A 12727-nucleotide genomic window follows, 5' to 3' on the forward strand; every position below is an offset into this window, starting at 1 on the left:
GCTGTCAGAAATTTATGAAAAATATTAAATAAACCTCCATTTTCCATCCATTTTCCATCCATTTTCATCCGCCTATCTCGGGCCGGGTCGCGGGGGCAGCAGGATAAGCAAAGCGTTACTTAAACCTAAATTTAGAAAATCTTGTCTTATTTGAATGCCTACTTTTTAAGGCCGAAAAGTTTCTGAGAGTGGTGAAAAAAAAATGTTGACCATGACCAGATGCCACTCTGTTGTGTCTGATGTTAAACATGTTGGTGTGAAATCCAAGTATTTAACAAAGAACTAGTTCTTGAATATTTATTTAATCCGCAAAAGCATAACAAAACACAATTAGACATTCTTTAACAATTTCAGATATGGAGTACACCAATTTAAAAAACAAACAAAAAACTCAGACTTACACTTTCTCCGCCATAAAATGCCAAGACCATTCGTTTTAACAGGAAATGAAAATACTTCAAGTCCTTGAACACAAAATAAAATTTCAATGTGAAAGCGAGTCTTGCTCGTCCCCTCAACAACAAACCTGATACAGCTACACTGAAGCCGTTTTTGAGTATTTGTTAAGAGCTCTGTTGCACGGCATTTCCACAAATAAACCTCTTGGGATATATATGTAACCTGCTTTGTTAACGCATGACAGTAAAAAAATTTAACTGGTGTGTTATATGAGGACCACTAAATCATGTTCCTATCTGTCAATAGCAATATACTTCCATATAAAATTATAAATTAAGTTGATGTTTCAGAATCTCCATTTTTTGTAAGGCAATGTTAGACCTTAAAGCCTAAAATAATTGAAAACTGTGGAGTGCATTGTCAAGCAATCTTTCCTAACACAGTATATCATTTCTTATTTTCTTATAGTGGAAATTAGTTATTCAATTGTGAAATGTATGTGAACTGTAGAACGTTTCTATCACCCAGCTCAACAATACAAAGAAGAATATGAACTCGAGATGCAATAATATATCAGCCAAAGATCGGTATCAGCTTAGCCTTGTTTACTGCAACTGGCCTATCAGCAAATAAAAAACGATTACCGATGGCAATGGCGGATGTTTATCTGATGTGTCACATCAGTTTTGTGGTCGAACTCTCCACAACTGCTAACTGCTGCTAGTTAGCGGTTGTCAGCTAGTTAGCTCAGGTAGCTGCACAGCCAAGACTACTTAGAGCGCCGAGGGAGTGTTGGTGTTTACACCTCTAGCACAGGAGCTTTGGACCGTGCCTTGATCTGTCCTTGAGGCCAACGGAACTGGGTCCAGCTGCCTCTACGGACATCATGGCTGAGGCGAGGGGACCGAAAAGGACCGTTACAGAAGAAAATAAGAAGAGAAAGCATCAATATCGGCTGTTGGCCTAATTGTTATTTTAGAAATCAGCATCACTAACATGAACAGGGGAAGACAGAGGATGAATTGGGGCTGTTAGAAAATAAAGAATTATTTGCAAATTTAACTGAAACGTAAGTAGCTGGTGAGACAGAGACAAGACAGAAACCACTAGAATGTGGACGAGAAATTACTAGCTGTGTTAAATTATATTGGTCCACCAAGTTCTCAAACTGTGGGTTTGACGTTTGTCTCATTTTCGACAACACACCTTGAAACATCCTGGAGTACTCGACATGTTTGGACAGGATGTTTCCTTCACTAGAAAAGCCCAGCAGGTGAGTCATGACTCAGACACCTGTCCCAGTGTTTCACTTTGGACTCTGTTCTGAAGGTGTTCCACAGGCGTCAACTTCTGGTGCGTCTGTACCATGGACACCCTGCTCTGACTCGGAGCAGGGCTGCAGAGAGCTCAGGATATGTTCCAGTGTCCACTGCTCCTCCTGTAAGGCGTGCTCCTCCAGGGTGAACTGGCCCTGCTTGGTCCGGGTCAGTTCCTTCACATGAGCACATGACGACAGAGCTGCAGCACACAGGCAATGATTATTTTTCACAGGAAAAGTGTCAGCAGGGCTGGTTTCTGATCAGTTCATTGACTTTGAATTTTTGATAATTATATTGATAAGGAAATTAATTGATTAGTCTTACCTTTTCCCAGGTCATCCACCAAGCTTCTGACATAAAATCCACCACCACACTCAATAGCTGTGATAGAAAAAAAAACGATTTGTTTCAACACAAAATTTAACTAAATGAAAAGTTATTAGTGTAGAAGGAAATGGAGGCTGTTGTCATCCATTGTCCGTAGGTTTATCCATGAAAAATTAACGAACGGCAAACTTGGCAAGAAGCCAATGTACAACAAGTTTTACAGGAGGATTCAGAACACGTAAGGACTCCATAAACACTGACGCTCGAAACCACTGCAGGATAACCAAGGCTGATGTTATGCATTTGTGTACGTGTAGTTAAAAGCTAGTATATATGAGCCTATAAGCAGCTTCTGCAGACATCATGGCAGAGGTAAAGAGACCTACAAGGGCATTTACAGAGGAAAATAAGAGGAAAAAGGAAAGGGTGACCGAGCAAGAGACTGCCTGTTAGAGAGCTTTGTAAAATAAAAGGCCACAGACAGACAGTGAGCTGGACTTCTGAAAAAACGATCTGAAAGCACCACAAAACAAATCGTATTGTATCACTTGTATTTCTTTCTTTTTTGTTATTTGTTGTTGCTTTCTCTCATTGTTGTTGATTTATTTTTGAATTTTTGTATATTTCTTGGGGAGGTGCCCATTTAGGGTTTTTTAAACCTTAGTTCTCTTGGTCAATGCAATTGTTTGTAAAGCTATTTTCCGATAACGGACGGGTTTATTCATTCATCTGTCACCAGTTTATTTATTTCATTTTTAACTGTACTCATTTCAATCTTCATATTAGTCTTGTCCCTGATCTTGTATGTACTTTAATTGATGTTGAATGTGGTGTATGAGAATTGTGGTCTATTGTTCTTATTTTATCATGGTGCTGCCTTCTTGGCCAGGTCATTCTTGAAAAAGAGATTTTAATCTCAATGAATTTTACCTGGTTAAATAAAGGATATTGATTGATTGAACCTCTACCGCACTTACTATTCTTGTTTCATTTCTGTTTTTTGTAACTGACTTAGTCTTACTAGATGCCAGTGGAACTAAAGTTTCACTTTCAGTTTAAAGTGGGGCTATTGACATTCATGCACGGCTAAAGACAGCAGGTCGATCGGAGCAGATGGTGGTGTAATTAAAGTAATTATTAATTATTATACATACATTTTATATATACACTTTACATCATTAAGTTGTCTTAAACTTAGCTTAACCATGTGTATGCCACTTCAGTAACAAATGTAACTGGGACAATGCTATTTTAAATACCAGAAAGTCAGAAGTCAATATCACGTTGAGGAAGAAATAAATGGTGCATGATGCAGAGTGTGCTCACCCAGAGTGAAGAGAGGAGAGTTGAACTCTTGCAGGGTCAGGTTGTACACAGTGACTGGTCTGGCTGGTTTGGCCTCAACCTTGTGACCGTTCTTCAACAGGACAGATAGACGCTGGCCATCTTTTTTCAGTGCAGAGTAGCTGAAATGACAGAAGATTTTATAAATCACATTACACTGAAGATGTCTTCTTTCATAAAAAAAAGCTGCAATAAGAAGTGAGTGTATAAATTACATATATTTCATATTACAGCATGACACTGTAATGCAGTAGCATTCTCCTGTCCCTCAATGTGAAATGCTGCACAAAAGCTTTTACCAATCGGCATCACGTTAATTTCAGCAACGTTTTTATGTGTTTATTGCAATTAAATCACAGCTAAATCTGTTTATTTTCCAGGCTTAATGGTATTTGGTTTTCGGACGCATCTGTGGTTTCAATCGTGGTAGTTTTGGCCATGGTTCATGATGGGGGGCGTTGTTTACAGCAGCTATTCTCAACCTTGGGGTCGGGACCCCAATTGGGGTCGCGAGATGATTTCTGGGGGTCGCCAAATAATTTTGGAAGTCAGCTCTGCCTCCACTGTGTTAAAGTGTTCATGTGTAAATGTGTTTTAGTCTTTATGGTCATTTCATGTCTTTTTTTGGTCATTTCGGGGTTTTATTGGTCATTTTGTGTCTTTTTTTGGGTCATTTTGTGTCTTTTTTTGGGTCATTTTGTGTCTTTTTTTTTGTCATTTTGTGTCTTTTTTTTTGTCATTTTGTGTCTTTTTTTTGTCATTTTGTGTCTTTTTTGGTCATTTTGTGTCTTTTTTGGTCATTTTGTGTCTTTTTTTAGTCATTTTGTTTCCTTTTTTTGTCATTCTGTGTCTTTTTTTGTCATTCTGTGTCTTTTTTTGTCATTTTGTGTCTTTTCTCTGTCATCTTGTGTCTTTTTTGGTCATTTTGTGTATTTTTTTGGTCGTTTTGTTTCCTTTTTTTGGTCATTTTGTGTCTTTTTAGTCATTTTGTGTCTTTTTGTGGTCATTTTGTTTGTTTTTTGGGTGATCTGAACTGTGCGTGTGAGCGGCGGTTGCGGACAACATGCATGTTAAATTGGGGGTTGCGACTCAAAAAGGTTGAGAACTACTGGTTTACAGTACTCATGGATTAAAGTTAAAAAAAATAAATCTTCTGACTGAAATTTTATTTGTGCTACAGCCAAGTCACGTGTAGTATTTGAAACATGTTCTAGGTTACTTGACACCTGCTTAAGAAATACTAATGCATAAGAATTCAGCACCAAATGCAGCCATCACATTTAAATGCTCAACCAATACCGTTTTACGGGAGGATTTTAAACGGCACTTCAATTGCATCTTGCATTTTTTTTGTCTTTTCAATTTTTTTTTTTTTTTTGCAAAGCTTGTCTTTACATCATTAAGTTGTCTTAAAAATAATCAAGCATCTACATAACTTTTCATTACGTTTTTTTATTTTCCTTATTATTTCAAGTAAACCTTTTATATGCAAGAAAATAGAAATAAAAAAATACATCAACAAACATCCCCAGGATTAAATAACAATGGGTGCGAATCTCTATAGTGCTTTGTCAACAAACAGGAGAAGCATCAAACAAACAACGCCAACTTAGCGATCTCTGTTTGTTTACAACAAGCACCGGACAGTCTGAGCACATTTAGCGATGCCAGTTAATTAACCATCACGATATTTATGATCAGCAGAGAAGCGGTGCATAATTAGCCATGCTGCTTTTGTTTTGCAACAGTTGGGTTCCGTCGCGTATGTGATCACGTTTGAAACTGTTGCCAATCGATTACACTACGATCGGAAAAAAACATACTTCACCTCCGGAGTCTAGTAAATCCCTCTGAGGGCCTTTTTGTAAAGGAGACGCTGAGTGAGCGGACATTAGAGAGGGCGTGGCCTGAGACTTTCCCAGCGGCCACTCTTTCCCCTAAAGGAAACCTACAGTCTATGAAGGAAACACGGCTATGATCTCATAAGTGGCCTCTGTGAACTCCAAATGACGGAACTCCGTTGTAGCGACGGAGACCTTTAATCGATGAGTACTGTATCTCACACCATCCATTGTTAAGATACAGTTTAGAGTACATTTTATATGCGAAATCTTGGATCAGCCTGTGGCGAAATGTGGCATTTATTATATTTGCTTTATGGTCATTTTGATGGTACACAATGTCTTCATCCTCTGCATGGCATGAATATACAAACTAAAAGTATGCCTTTTCTTCACATTAGATCTGCAAGTTAAACCTTTCAACACTTTACTTTCACAAAACATTTTATATTAGGTGACAAGATTTTCTCAGATTGGAGGCTTTACTCACAGTGGAGGAACTTGCATTATGTCACCAGTGAAAGCTTTCAGTTTCTCCTCAATGTCCAACCTGGTTATGTGTTCTGTAGGGAAAAATCACATTAGCATCATCTTAAAAAAAAAACAGAGAAAAACTATTAAATGATGATTAAATGATGGAAATTGTACTTAAATATTCACCAAAGTCTTTCTCCAGAACCACACTGCCAGAGGCATCAAGAGTTTCTGTTGCTTTCCCCAGTTCCGCCACAGCAACATATTTCTGAAAAACAAACAGTTTTGTTGTTTCTAAAATCTGCACATATTCATGCAGCTCATCTTAACATCAAATATCAAACTATAATGGATGAAATATACCTAAAGCATAATCAATAAGACACTCATTGAGCCTACCAGTGTTGAGAACAAACAATAACCCTCAGGTCAAATATTTAGAACAACCCAATGAATTGTGGAAGTCCAGGGCACTCCACAAGTGAGTCTTAAGGATTTTAAATCTGTTAATTCTACGGTGAATATTGATATTTCTTTTTGTAAAAATGAAGCACTAGTTAATCCAGTTAATCACAATTTATGGAGTATAATACCTCTCTATAAATAGGACTCTGAACATATCTGTCAGGGTTAAGGGACTTTACGGTGAGCTTAAAATACCTAGATTCTTGTGCAAAGCAATACAACATTATTCCTAAAATAACTTATGATATTTCTCTTATCAGTATTGCACTTCCTGACTTATCTCCCCACAGAGACCTTGTTTTCAGTATTTCTGGCTTTGTGTATTTGTCTGTCTGTCAGCAGGCCTGTGGTAAATCTACTGGCCTGGTTTTTTAGATGCGAATCACAGGGATAATACACAAATACATTTACTGTTAAATGGCAAAATAAGGTTAAAAGTTCCAGGGCATTGGTGCTGCATTCATGCACTGTCTGAATAACTGGAAAAACTACTTAACCATGAAACAACATGGTTGTGTGAGCAGAATAAAAATAAAATATGACACCAATACATCATTGGCCTTCGGGCAATATAGAGTCACCAATTAAACCTAAAGCTGCATGTCTTTGGACTGTGGGAGGAATAGAGGTGGGCGATATATAGCCCTATCATCTACGATAATATTGTTAACGTCGGTATGATGATATGCAATTTTACATTATCAAGTATTTATATATATCTCAAAAAGAAAACAAACAGATGTTTACCCATTTAATGTCTGTACATTGAAGTTTAACTGGGAGTCTCTTGAATGCTTCAGTTTAAAGAAAATAAACAAGAGCTGTTGTTCTGAAACACTGTGGCCATCCATAGATGTCCTGGTAAGTAAGAAGAATTTTGATTGCTTTTTTTTGGTAAATAAATCACATTTCAAAGGATATGGTCAGATTATCGTTATCGGATAATTAAAAAAAATAAGCAAGATTTTATTTTTTTTGCCAATATCGCCCAACCCTAGGGACGAAGAGAACCCACGCTGACATGGGGAGATCATGCAAAAAAATTTCAACTTTAAGTAAGATTAAAACGCTGCCACACGTCACTGTCACCCAGCCATTCAATCACTGTGAAGGAGGGGTGGGACAAATGCCACAAAAAAACAACCGCCTCACACCGTGTTGAACAATGAAAAAGTGGAAATGAATACTGCTGGAAGATTTGGTTGGAAAAGAGCGCCAGGACCAACCAATCGACCACCTGACCTAAAGGTGTCAGCCCTACAAATTTCTCTGTTATATTTCTAACTTAGCCTGGGTATACCCATACTGCCTTGCACGCTCAAATTTCATTTCAAACCTCCAGGCAGTCTGGCAACCAGGGAGGTTTCTTAGCCCTGCTTTAGGGATCCAATCACAGAACGGGGAGGGACGGCAAGACGACGTACTACTCGGCACTTGGAAGCTTGTAGTTTTCTTACAGATCCAACATGGCTGCAGCAGACGCGAAACTCTCTTTAGCTGTAGATGGTGTTTTAAATAGTTTCGAGCGAAAGTTGAAAGGCGAAAGGTCTCTCACCGGCTCCGATGTCCCCCGGCTCGTAGCGAGATCACCAGCGTTACGCTAGCGGCGCTAATAGCCCCGCTACCGCAACGCCGGTGATCTCGCTACGAGCCGGGGGACAGCGGAGCCGGCAAGAGACCCGCATCAGTTTGTTTATTGCCCTTAAAATCAGTGGATGTGTGTGGCTGAATGACATGAGGGGGAATAAAGCGTGAAAACAAATCATCTTGCAGAAAGCGAGAACTGGAGAAGCAACGCAGCAAGCAACACTCTCTCACAGACACACACACAACAAACATCCATTTCTTTCGCTCTACTACGTCATCTGGTATAAATGATCTGATTGGCTAAGAGCTACCTACAGACGCTTTTGATTGATATTCTTAGCGCCCAATAAACGGCTCCGGAGGATCGTAAACCACACCTCCTCTACGGAGAAATGAACGGCTGGTTCCCAGACTAGATCTCATTTGAGATTAGTCTGGTGTTAGCCAGGCTACTTCTAACTAATGAAGAGATCCACAAGTCGTATTGTTTTGTTTGGTATTATAGTGATCAGAATTAGGGATGGGTGTTTGGAAGAAACCTGCCAACTCTATTATCTATACCGTTAACGATCAATTAATCAATTAATTGCTGCATGCATACAAGGGCAAAATAAAACATATAAATACAATACTATACGAAAGCCTGTTTTGATAACAGGTGCTTTTATTTTGAAAGGTCGAAATTACCTAAAAAAAAAAAAAACTAACTCAACTGAAATTAAACTGTAAAGATAACGTCAAGGAGTTGAATGTTTTATGTTTTAGCCCCCAAAGAGGCATGAGGTTAGTTTTCATAGCAATCTTGCATATTTAAGTGTGTTTTGTGTTAAAAATAAGTTTTGGATAAAATTAAACCTAGTAATTCATGCTAGCAAGGTTTGATACGGTAAGTTAGTTTTGCTCAAATTAATACTCTTGTATTCTCTATGTTTTATAATTGTTATTGCAACTTTTAGTTTGCAAACTGTAGCTTTATCCAACTTAATTCTCAGCTCGTTGGCTTATTCACGTACGGCCGCAGAACTGAACGTTCAGCCGTGTTTCAGTTTTCAGAGTAGTGATACATAGTCAGAGATTAAATTAAAATGAAAAAATAAACCGATCAATTAAAAATTCCACGTGATCGTCCAAATTCTTAACGACAATTAATCGATCGATTAATTATTCCCATCCCTAATCAAAATCATCAATATGGAAAAGTACACATACTAATGAAGCAGAAATATTTCACAGTTTTAGCCCCTCATATCTCTGTTGCATGTATCAATTTTACTATAAGTGCAAACAACCTCACCTTTGACCCAGACAACATTGTACTGAGCATCTTTGTGCCATTTCCAACACCAACAACTGAAAGAAACAGAGAATATGTTAGCATCATTCCAGAATGCGCTTCATGGAGGAGCAGCATAGTTTGGTAGCTCTCTGATTTTGCTTAAATTTGCTAAGTTTTTATGTATTTTTATAATATTTTTAATGGATACTTCTGTGGAGAGAAGAGTTTATTCAAGAGAGGAGCTTTTCTCATTGAAACAGAGCAAGTCTGGAGGACACACTCACCCTATTCCAAGTAGGGTTGTCAAAAGAATCGATACTAAAACGTTGTATCCGGATACGATACTCATTTTCAAAAGTATGGATTACTAGCCAAGGAATGAACACTTAAGTTATTGTTTGTTTGTTTTTTTAATCAAGCTTGACTAATATTCTGCACAGCATACAACCTCAAAATATTGTTCCAATTGTTATTGTATTCATTTATTTTTTGCACTACCTCAGACCTGAAGCTTGTTATCATAGTTGCAGTTTCTTTTTGCACAACTGTTTATTATAAATATATAACCTGTAGTTCTGTTAATTTTTACATGTTGCATTTTTCTTGTTAATAAAAATATTTCTGTTAAATTTTGGGGTCTTTGTTTTTATCCTGGTGGTATCAAAAATGGTATCGAGTATCGGTATCGATTGAAAATTTTAGTAACCGTGACAACTCTAATTCCAAGTGCAAAAGTTAAGGCTCGGAAATGGAGAATAAGTTTTTTCTGCAGTCTGTCATCATGGGGATGTCAACTCTCTGCCCAACAAGACTGATGAACTGGAGATATTGGTGAAAACTCAGAAAGTATACCGTGAATGTAGTCTCTTGTGTTTTACGGAAACGTGGTTGAATCAAAACATCTCGGACTCCAAAGTGCCTCCTGCCACATCCAGAAGTACTCGGACGACACTGCTATTGTGGCGTGTATCAGGAATCTGGGGATCTGATAAAAGCCTTCAGTGACTGGAGTCACTAGAACTATCTCCTACTGAAGACTAAGGAAATGATCATAGATTTCCACAGGTTCAAGCCCCCTCTTCAGCCAGTGAATACCTGTGGGGTGGACATGGAGGTGGTGCCAAGTTCTAAGTATCTAGGTGTATACCTGGATAATAAGTTGGACTGGTCCCTAAACACAGACGCTCTCTACAAAAAGGGGGAAAGCCGCTCTTTTTCTTCTTGAAGCTCAGATCTCTGGACATCTGTAGTAAGATGCTGCAGATGTTTTATCAGTCTGTGGTGGTAGTGTGTTGTTTTATGACACAGAGATGCAAGGCGGTTGGACAGACTGGTCTAAAGCAGCTATTCTCAACCTTGGGGTCGGGACCCCAATTGGGGTCGCGAGATGATTTCTGGGGGTCGCCAAATCATTTTGGAAGTCAGCTCTGTCTCCACTGTGTTAAAGTGTTCATGTGTTAATGTGTTTGTCTTTTTGGTCATTTTGTGTCTTTTTTGTCATTTTGTGTGTTTTTTTTTTTTCATTTTGTGTGTTTTTTTGTCATTTTGTGTCTTTTTTTTGTCATTTTGTGGTCAATTTGTGTATTTTTTTGTCATTTTGTTTCCTTCTTTTGGTTTTTTTGTGTCTTTTTTGTCATTTTGTGTGTTTTTTTTTTCATTTTGTGTGTTTTTTGGTCATTTTGTGTCTTTTTTTTGTCATTTTGTGGTCAATTTGTGTATTTTTTTGTCATTTTGTTTCCTTCTTTTGGTCATTTTGTGTCTTTTTTTTGTCATTTTGTGTCTTTTTTGGTCATTTTGTGTCTTTTTTTTGGTCATTTTGTGTCTTTTCTGGCCATTTTCTGGCTTTTTTCGGTCATTTAATGTCTTTTTTGATCATTTTGTGGTCAATTGTGTCTTTTTTGGTAATTTTGGTTCTTTTTTGGGTGATCTGAACTGTGCATGATTCTGTTCAGTGAACGGGGGTCACGGACAACATGCATGTTAAATTGGGGGTCTCGACTCAAAAAGGTTGAGAACTATTGGTCTAAAGAGCTGGTTCTGTGGTTGGAGTCAGGTTGGACACACTGGAGGAGGTGGTGGAGAGATGACCTGTCAACATGTTCCAGGTCATCCTGAAATACCCGGATCATCCGCTATCAAAACCTTTATGGACAAAAAAAAAAAGCAGTGGACGGCTCCTCTCTCTCTGTTGCAGGACGGAGAGATTCAAAAAATCCTTTGCTCCTAAAACCGTCAGGCTGTCTTTTCTTACCAGACTAACTGAATTTCCCTCTGGTTATACATTATTTTTGATTTGATTTGATCCACCACACAACAAAGGCCACACATTCTGAGTTGTGGCCTGGGGAATGTTTGTTCATTACAATGTCATCAAGGCTGTCAGAGAGGAACTGTATAGTTCAGATTCGGGTAAGTCTGCGACTAATTATTGTTTTCATTATTTAAAATCTACAGATTATCATTTGTTGAATAAAATGTCAGCCAATAGTTTTCGAATGTCTTGTTTCGCCCTACAAACATTCCAAAACCCAAAGATCAGTTTAAAGTTCATGGTCATAGAACACACAAAAAATGAAGAAAATATTCACATTTGAGGAGCTGAAGTCAACTCTCAATTTTTCTGCCATTTTTTCCTGAAATTTGTCAGATTTTAAAAACACATTGCCAATACATCAAGCCAATCAAAACAAGTTACATCTCTACTGACAACAGCTACATAACAATGTTCATCATCAAACAACAGCCCATAAAATTGCACATAGATATCTGTATTTCTGATCCAGTTTTCAGTCCACAAAGGGGACACAGGTACTACACCGGTACCAATATCAATTTATTGAAACATTTTACAGATATTGTAGTAGGTCTTTAGTTTTTCTTCCTTCTTTCCTATCTTAATTGTTCTTGGAACTTTGCATTAAGAATACATTATGACCGGAGTCCAATTCCTGAAAACACACTTTTCTAATAAAACTGATCCTGATAGTCATAATAACAACAACAATAATATTTTTTTTAAAACAACAACTACACACCACCAGCCAAGGCAAAATGACAACAGTCGCACGTGGACCAACACTTCCGCTTACCTAACACCCCACAAGCACTACTGTCCAGAGTCCCTCCGTGCCCCATCTTCAGGCTCTGCTTCCTCCTCTTCCGCGGGTTAGGGTTTCGAACCCCAGCCTCTGAAAGATGAGTGACACAAACACATTCCACTGTTAGCTTCAATAAATGACAGGAGACCTATTTCTTGAGTCCGCCCCTCTCTACTTACCCTTGAGTAAAACTTCTTTGAGGTTATTTAACACTTCTGCAGATGTCGGTCCTTGCTTTTTATATATCGCAAACAATCCATTTAAAGACTGTAGTTTAGAAAGAGAACTCTTTATCGGTGTCGGAGAGTTACTTATGCACGCCGCCATGCTTGATTCATTCTTCTTCGGCTGCTAAGTCTTTCTTCTTCTTCGTCTTCTTTTACTTGTGTAGCTACCAACCATTCTTGCATTTCGCCACCTGCTGGTTTAAATAGTTGATAGCTGCTTATTGTTTGGCCTCCAACAAGCCAAAATAACATAACATTATGTAACATGTTATTAACAATATAATAATATAATATAATAATTACCAATATACCCCTGTGACTTTTTGACTGATTAAGGTTAATTCATTAGTTTTAGTTTTCTGTTACAGGG

The 12727-nt window shown here is 38.0% G+C and overlaps 1 protein-coding gene across 1 annotated transcript; it reads right to left on the bottom strand.

Moving 5' to 3' along the window:
• Positions 1-283: 283 nt before the first annotated feature.
• On the bottom strand, positions 284-12543 carry trub1 (TruB pseudouridine (psi) synthase family member 1). Its single transcript, XM_059324441.1, has 8 exons — positions 12310-12543; positions 12122-12220; positions 9051-9106; positions 5891-5972; positions 5721-5793; positions 3372-3511; positions 2043-2099; positions 284-1917 (listed from the first exon to the last, which is right to left on the bottom strand). The coding sequence occupies exons 1-8, from the start codon at positions 12455-12457 to the stop codon at positions 1706-1708; spliced, it is 867 nt and encodes a 288-aa protein (XP_059180424.1). The 5' UTR covers positions 12458-12543; the 3' UTR covers positions 284-1705.
• Between the last annotated feature and the right edge of the window lie 184 nt (positions 12544-12727).

The sequence above is a fragment of the Centropristis striata genome, chromosome 21 (genome assembly GCF_030273125.1).
Source record: "Centropristis striata isolate RG_2023a ecotype Rhode Island chromosome 21, C.striata_1.0, whole genome shotgun sequence".
Classification (NCBI taxonomy): Eukaryota; Metazoa; Chordata; class Actinopteri; order Perciformes; family Serranidae; genus Centropristis; species Centropristis striata.